Source organism: Phacochoerus africanus, chromosome 4, assembly GCF_016906955.1.
Source record: "Phacochoerus africanus isolate WHEZ1 chromosome 4, ROS_Pafr_v1, whole genome shotgun sequence".
Taxonomy (NCBI): Eukaryota; Metazoa; Chordata; class Mammalia; order Artiodactyla; family Suidae; genus Phacochoerus; species Phacochoerus africanus.
Genome location: NC_062547.1, coordinates 14,074,829 through 14,083,667, shown reverse-complemented (window position 1 = coordinate 14,083,667; position 8,839 = coordinate 14,074,829). Strand labels below are relative to the sequence as shown.

At 36.8% G+C, this 8,839-nt stretch overlaps 2 protein-coding genes across 2 annotated transcripts; one reads left to right on the top strand and one right to left on the bottom strand.

Moving 5' to 3' along the window:
* The first annotated feature begins 288 nt into the window (after window positions 1-288).
* LOC125124439 (olfactory receptor 1013-like) lies at window positions 289-1,224 on the top strand. The gene has a single exon (XM_047774549.1). The coding sequence runs from the start codon at window positions 289-291 to the stop codon at window positions 1,222-1,224; it is 936 nt and encodes a 311-aa protein (XP_047630505.1).
* A 2,458-nt stretch (window positions 1,225-3,682) lies between these two features.
* LOC125123990 (olfactory receptor 9G4-like) lies at window positions 3,683-4,633 on the bottom strand. Its single transcript, XM_047774167.1, is given in 1 exon segment — window positions 3,683-4,633. A coding segment is annotated over 1 exon segment (939 nt). The 5' UTR covers window positions 4,622-4,633.
* Window positions 4,634-8,839: the final 4,206 nt, after the last annotated feature.

The following is an 8,839-nucleotide window of genomic DNA, read 5'->3' as shown; positions in this document are numbered from 1 at the left end:
CCTGGACATCAAGGGCTCAAGAAATATTTCCTTAGTAAATGACTAAATCCCCAAACAGCATTAAGGTTTCATATTACTAAATGCATTTTGTTGGAATAAATATGGAAAGACTCAAGAAACTTCCATCACCGGCCCAAATCACACAAGCTTCCTGCCCAGATCTTTCTTACTCTAATAACAATAGCCTTGACCATATCTCATAGTCTTGTAGAAGAGAATGCCCTTTGGTATTGGTTGAGATAATTAAAGACATTGCTCTTCCATTTGTAGGTGAGGTCTCTTTAAACCATGGAAAGAAGCAATCACACTGTCACTGAGTTCATCCTGGTGGGCTTCACAACAGACCCTGTGATGCAGCTGGTCCTGTCTGTGGTCTTCGTTGGTATCTATTCTGTGACCCTGATAGGAAATACCACCCTCATGGTGTTGATATGTAATGACTCCAGGCTGCACACACCCATGTATTTTTTCATTGGGAATCTGTCTTTTCTGGATCTCTGGTATTCCTCAGTCTACACCCCCAAGATCTTAGTGACCTGCATCTCTGAAGACAAAAGCATCTCCTTTGCTGGCTGTGTAGCCCAGTTCTTCTTCTCTGCTGGGCTTGGGTACAGTGAGTGTTACCTGTTGGCTGCCATGGCTTATGACCGCTATGTGGCCGTTTCCAACCCCCTGCTTTATGCTCAGGCCATGTCAAGGACACTGTGTTGCTCTCTGGTTACATATTCCTATGTTGGAGGTCTTGTCAATGCAATAATACTCACCAGCAACACATTCACCCTGAATTTTTGTGGTGACAATGTGATCGACGACTTTTTCTGTGATGTCCCGCCCCTGGTCAAGTTGGCATGTGATGTGAAAGACACCTACCAGGACGTGCTCTACTTCCTCCTGGCCTCCAATGTCATCACCCCTGCCGTGCTCATCCTGGCCTCCTACCTCTTCATCATCACCACCATCCTGAGGATCCGCTCCACCCAGAGCCGCCTCAAAGCCTTCTCCACCTGCTCCTCCCACCTCATCTCTGTCACCTTGTACTATGGCTCCGTCCTCTACATCTACTCCCGCCCGAGTTCCAGCTATTCTCTTGAGCGGGACAAGGTGGTGTCTACATTTTACACTGTGCTCTTCCCTATGTTGAACCCCATGATCTACAGTCTGAGGAATAAAGACGTGAAAGGAGCCCTGAAAAAACTCTTCAGGATTATACAAACTGAAGGGTAAATTGACATCTCTCTCTCAAATCAATGCTCCGTGAAAGCAGACTACTTCAGGGGAAGCTTGAGGAAAAGTATTTTAAAACACTTGTTCTTCTATTTAAAGAAATCCAATGAGAAATATAATGTTTCTTACATTCATCTATTTTGCTTTAGGGATAGTGCTATAATATGCTCTACATGATAGATTCAAATTAATAGTAACATAGTTTTTTAAAAAACAATATAAGGGTTTAAGGCAGTATGAACAGTTTATATCACTTCTGGAATACCAAATGATTAAATTTTACTTTACTATCTCTCTTAGATAGATCCAATGTTTTTTTCCCTATAGATAAGCATTAAAGAATTGGGAAGAAACTCTTCCATGGTAATGGAAAAATGAGGAATGTGAAGAATTTTGTGATGGAACAAGAGAGGGTGTCGAGACATTAGAATATAAACAGAGATGATAAATAAAATTTGAAATGACGGAGCTAGTACAAATGGTGAACCGGCTACAACTATGGGTTCTACAATTTTTATTTAATTCCATTTTATAAAAGTGCTCGTGACAACAATAGCTATAATTGTTCAATAACAAATTCTAATTTATGAGGTACAAGCTGCTTATTTGTCACATGTAGCTAATATTCCATAATTTTTAGTGTTGTTATAAAGAATGTTTTCAAACATTAACCATTTCTAAGTGTTTAAAAGGTACAAAGGAAATAAAGAATGAAAAAAATTCAATGTGCATTTTCAATGCCATTTCAAACTATTTTCCTTGCAATACTTATCAAGGGATGTGTTTTAACTTATGTTCACAAGAAAAAGGGAGTGCCTCACTTTCTCTGGTTTTCCTCCCTCTTTCTTCATCCAATTATTGACTGTTGGAAGAAAATTTCCCACTAGCTAATGATCTCATGGTATAGTCCATAAATACAGATCTACATATACCACTTTCAAAATATTTTAAAAGCTACTTTTGTGAATATACTGTGTATGGGGAGGGGAGCAGAGCAATCAACCAGAAAGTTTGAGCCAACACCAGGACATGCTCAAATTTAGGGTAATATCCAGAGGTGGATGCTACCAATAAATTACCTTTTGCTTGTCATGCAAATTCACATTGGGGTGGAAGTCTGATTTGGACTTACTCTCTTTTTTCAAGGTACAACATAAACTATTTAATGCAAATACCAAAGATTGAAAGAAAAAAAAAGGTCAGGATAAGAGTGTAATTTAATAACCTACGTCAGATGCTTACGACTCCAGGTAAGAATCATAGTTTCTTTTTTGCACTTCTCTAGCTATCATTTATGCATATAAGTGGAAATGAAAACAGACATTCAAGGATCTTCTATAACAAATGACTTCGTATGTCTCAGAAACATTATATGCAATTTATAGTTTATAGTGTCTATAAACTATGTTTATAGACATGAAAGTATTTTTGAGAGTCAACATCAGATTAGAAGCAATAAAAGTAAATATCTGGGGACCAAATGTCCACTACCTTTGTCATGAATATAGATGAATCCCTACTCTTCCAAAAGAAATGAAGCTTGTCATTCCTTACAATGATTTAAAGTACTATATATGACAGGCAGACTCAATTTTCAAAAAGAACTGTACATTACACACAAGTTATGAAAAAAGATCAACTAAACCTGCCATGTTTTACATATGGAGCTGTAAGTTTCTTGGTGGTTAAAATCTTCCATGCATGTCTATAGGAGTGAGAACAAGCATTGAATCTAGAAAATGAAGGGGCTTTTGTTGGTTGGTTGGTTTGTTTCAGTTTGTCCCACCCGATGATATAAATGTCCCACCTGAGAAATAAATGGTGTGTGACCAAGGGCTGGCATGGCAGACTCTTCATTCTACATTAAGTGATTGCTCTTTTAAGGTGACATGCAATCCTGAAGTCACATTTTAGCTATAGATTTAAAAAGGTTTTTTTTTTCATAATCTAAAAAACTTAAACAGTTTGCCTAATATTACATTGCTGTAGAAGATACAAAATTTCCAAGGAAATAATATACTCAGTTAGAGCTTTATGAAGGAGTTTGAAAGAATGCCTTATTAAAAATAAATAATTGTCAAGTTCTGAGTAAATTTCCAGTAGCTTAACAATTCTAAATCTTATTTCTCAATTAATGAAGTTTGCTCAACAAGAGACAAAGCCAAACCATGTACATGAAAGCCATCCAAATCCACTTTTTCTTTTAAAGACCTCCCCAAAAACAAACAAATAAGTTTTATGTAAACCTCATACCGAAAAGTAGTAAAATACAATATTGTAGAACATAAAACAACCCAATATTATAGGTTTAAAATAGTTCGAACAATAAAAATGGTTTGGTCAAGTTTTCGTTATGTACAATATGTTGCATTTACTTGAAAGGTTGCAATGTTATAAACTTATTTATAAGCCACTAATTCAGAAAATGCAACGAAAGCATTCTGCCAAAAGGTAGCCTTCATCTCTGAGGTCTTATGATCTGAGTTGTTTTCCAGAAGGCCTTTTTGACATCTTCATTTCTCACACTATAGATGAGAGGGTTGAGCAGTGGGTTGACCACAGTGTAGAACAGGGCAGCCACTTTGTCCCTCCCCAGGGAATAGGCGGAACTTGGCCTTGAATACATGAAGAGCAAGGACCCATAGAAGAGCATGACCGAGATGAGGTGTGAAGCACAAGTGGAGAAGGCCTTACGTCTTCCTGAGGCTGTGCGGATCCTCAGAATAGCCAGAAGGATGTTGAAATAGGAGATCAGGATGGCAAGAATGCTGGAGAGGACCGTGAAACCCACCAGGCACATGAGGATCTTTTCATAAATGTGGGTGTCTGTACAAGACATCTTTACCAGTGGTGGTGCATCACAGAAAAAGTGGTCAATGATATTTCTGCCACAGAAACTCAGGCGAAAAGTATTGGCAATGTGGGCTGTGGCATTCAAGAACCCACCTATGTAGGAGCCAGCAGCAAGTCTAGTACAGAGAGAACTGGACATGGTACTTGAATAAAGTAAAGGGTTGCAAATTGCCATGTGGCGGTCATAGGCCATGGCTGCTAGGAGATAGCACTCAGTGTAGGCTACAGTACAGGAAAAGAAAAGCTGGGAAGCACATCCAGCCAGGGACATACGCTGATTTCCTGAGACACAATTGGCCAGGATTTGGGGGTTGTACACAGAGGTGTACCAGAAATCTAGGAAAGACAGATTGCCAGTGAAAAAATACATGGGTGTGTGTAGGTGAGAATCAATATAGATTAAGACAACAAGGGTCATATTCCCTCATAAGGTGAGCAAATAGAACACTAGAAATATTCCAAACAGAATCAACCTCCACTTGGGATCTGTAGAGAGACCCACTAGGATGAATTCTGTCAGGATGGTATGATTTCCAACTTTCATGTCCACAGAGTAGAAAGCCTAATAAATATCATGAGGGGAAAAAAAATCTCTTAATAATGTTTTGTTGAAATAAATTAAGGAACAATTAAATCAGCAATTGCTAGGAGGCTTGTGGACTTTTGTCCCTACTCTCTAGAACGACAGAATTTCACTGAGACTTGGGAACCCCTGGACTTGGAGTTAGAACCTCATGTTGAATGTAGAGCTTTCAATTAATTGCTTAATGTAGCAAAAGATCCTAATTCCTACCAAATAGGTGAGAAAAACCATGACCCCCTACAGATTGTCTGATATATTAAAGAAAATACACTTGAGAGGTGTGTCCAGTATGGCAGAATTGGAAGACCCTGAGCCCACCCTCCCCCATAGTTACAATTGAAATTGCTACTATTTACTGAGCAACTATCAATGACAACAATCTGAACACCAACAGACTATATTTGCAGCTGTAAAAAGGTCTCAAAAATTTTCAAATATTTCAAGTCACAGAAAGTATATTCTCTGACTTCAATGTAATTACATTAGAACCCAGTAATTGAAAGATCTCTGGAAAATTCCCAAATATTTGAAAAATAAATAAAACCCTTCTAAAGTGACCTAAAAGCTAAAGAAAAAATTTAAACAATCTTAGAAATTATTGAGAGAATGAAAATTAAAATGTAACATATTAATTAGTGGGAAACAATAAAGTATCATTTTACAGGGAAATTTCTAACACTTACCACCAACAAAGAGAAGATAAAATGCCTTTAACCGGTGATATCAGCTTTTAAGTATGGATGGGGAATGACCAAGGTGGTGGAGTAGAAGAACCCTGAGCTCAACTTCTCCGATACACATACCTAAATTATAAATATTGACAAAGAAACTATGGATGAGAATAGCACCAAGATGAGAAGAAAAGATTTTCCACAACTGAGCATCTTAAGAAGAAATAACTATGAGATGGATAGGAGGGTAACGATGCGATAGCGTCAAACACACACCCTCAAGCAGGTGACCGCAAGGAGGAGGGTAATCAAAATTGCAAAGATTCTTCTCAAGGAATGAGGGGTCCAAGTCCCACATAGTGCTTCCTAAGCTGGGGGTCCTGCATGGAAAGATGAAGTCCCCCCGGGACATCTGGCTTCAAAGACCAGGTAGGTTTGCATTTGGGAGAACCAGAAGGCTGTACATAACAGACACTCCACTCCTAAAAGACATCTGCAAAACCTATTATTCTCTGAATCCATTTTAGGGAGCACATTCTACTAAAAGGGTACTCACTTAATAAAGGCAGACATAGCATAAAGGTAGTAGATCATTACCTCTAGCCACAGTAAATGGGTAAGGAATATATCAAGCAAAAGTTGTAAAATATGATGTCAAAAACATTAAATGTGAAAGGGTGGAGAGGTACAACTGTAGGGTTATTAGAATACAGTCAAATTTAAGAGATTATCAACTAAAAACAATAATAGTTAATGACATATATCATGTATACATAATATATATAAATCTCATGGCAATCACAAACCAAAACCTAGAGTAGACACACATACAAAAAAAAAGGAGAGAATCAAAACATAAAAGTAAAGATAGTCATCAAATCACGAGAGCAAAAGAAGAAGAGAGAAATAAAAAAGGCAACTACAAAAACAATCCCGCAGCAATTAATAAAATGGCAATGAGAACATACATAGGAATACCTATTTTAAATATAAATGGGGTATATTATTAAATCAAAAGACATGGTGTTGCTAAAATCTCAAATAAACAACCTGCCAACACACATAAAGAAACTAGTAAAATAATAAACCAAGCCCAAACTGAGTAGAATGAAGAATACAATAAAGAACAGAGCAGAAATAAGAAAAGTGAAGCCTAAAAAAAGACAATAGAAAAAAATTACTGAAACCAAAAATTGTTTTTTTGAAAAGATAAACAAAATTGATAAATTTTTTTTTGTCTTTTTTTTGCTATTTCTTTGGGCTGCTCCCGCAGCATATGGAGGTTCCCAGGCTAGGGGTCGAATCAGAGCTGTAGCCACCAGCCTACGCCAGAGCCACAGCAATGCGGGATCCGAGCCGCGTCTGCAACCTACACCACAGCTCACAGCAACGCCGGATCCTTAACCCACTGAGCAAGGGCAGCGACCGAACCCGCAACCTCATGGTTCCTAGTCGGATTCGTTAACCACTGCGCCACGACAGGAACTCCCACAAAATTGATAAATTTTTAACCACACTCATCAGAAAAAAAAGAGGGAGCATTGAAATAAATAAAATTAGAAGTGAAAAAAAAGTTACAACCTATAGCACAGAAATACAAGCAATCATAAGAGAATACTGTGAACAGTTACATGCCAACAAATTTCAAAATCTACATGAAATGGATACATTCCTATAAATGAGCAATCTTCCAAGATCAAGTCAGGAAGGAATAGAAAATATGAACAGACTCATTGTTGGTAATGAAATTGAATCAGTACTGAAAAACTCACAGGAAATAAGTCCAGGGCCATATGGCTTCACAGAGAAATTCTACCAAATATTTAAAGAGGTAACATCTATCTTTCTCAAATTATTCCCTGAAATTGAAGAGGAGGGAACACTTTGAAGCTTATTCTAGGTCAGCAATACACTGCTACCAAACCCAAAGACACCACCAAAAAAAAAAAAAAAAAATACAGTCTTATATGCTTAGTGAACATAGATGCAAAAATTCTTCAACAAAATTTTAGCAACCACAATTACACAATATATTAATATACTAATATATTATTAATATTAATATACATGATATATTAATATATTAATATACATGATACTAAATGGTAAAAATATGAAAGTTTTTCCTCTATGATCAGGAACAAGACAAAGATGCTCAGTCTTGCCACCTAACTTTAAAATAACATTGGAAGTCCTAGTCTCAGCAATCAGACAAGAAAAAGAAATAAAAGCCATCCAAACTGGATGGGAAGAAATAAAACTGTCACAATATAGGAAGCACTATATAGAGAAAACACTAAAGACTCCACCACAAAATACTATTAAATCTAATAAGTAAATGCATATACAGACATCTGTTGTGTTTCTATACACAAATTATCGGAAAGAGAATTTAAGAAAATAATCCCAGTTACAATTGTGTCAAAAAGAATAAAATACCTAGGAACAAATCTAACCAAGGAAATTACAAAAGACCTTTATTCAGACAACTACGCGATGTCGATAAAATAAATTGAAGACAATGCCAACAAGTGGAAATATATGCCATGCTCATGGACTGGAAAAATTAATATTATTCAAGTGGCCATACAAATCAAGGTAATCTACAGATTCAGTTCAATCCCTATCAACGTATCAATGGCATTTTTCACAAGACTAGAACAAATAATTCTAAAATGTATATGGAAACACATATAAAAGGTCCTGAAGAGTCCAAAAGGTCCTAGAGAAAGAAAACTGGAGCAAAGCTGGAGTTACCATACTTCCTGATTAGAAACTATACTAAAAAGCAATGGTAATCAAAACTATATGACATTGGCACAAAAGTAGGCACATATATCAGCAGAACAGAATAAAAAGTTTAGAAAATGTACCCACACTTACATGTCCAATTAATCTACAACAGACAAGCAAGAATATACATGTCAGAAAGATAGCTTCTGAAATAAATGGTGTTGGGGAAGCTAGATGGGTACAAGCAAAAGAACCAGTCTGGACAACTTTCTTTACCATATACGACAACAAAAAACAAACAAAAAAAAACAAAAATTAATTAGACTTAAACATAAGACCTGAAACCATAAGACCTCTAGAAGGAAACATAGGCAGTATATTCTTTGGTATCAGTCTTACTAATAGATTTTAAAATCCATCTCTTCAGGAAAAAGAAACAAGAGCAGACATTTAAAAATGGGACATCAAACTAAAAAGATTTTGCACAGTGAAGGACACTGCCAACCAAAAGGCATTCTACTGAATGGGAGAGAATATTTGCAAATAATATATCCAATAAAGAATTAATATCCACTATATACAAAGAATTTATACAGTTCAACATCAAAAGAAAAAAAACCCAAACAACCCAATATTAAAAAGAGCAAAGTGGAGTACCTGCTGCAGGGCAGCGGGTTTATGATTCAGTTTGTATCTGTGGACGTGCCAGTTCAATCCCTGGCCTAGCACAGTGGTTAAGAACCATTGTTTTCCATAGATGCGATGTAGGTCTCAG

Bases quoted from the DNA above. Each gene is read 5' to 3' on its own strand.
- LOC125124439 (XM_047774549.1), top strand. From the start codon at position 289: ATGGAAAGAAGCAATCACACTGTCACTGAGTTCATCCTGGTGGGCTTC.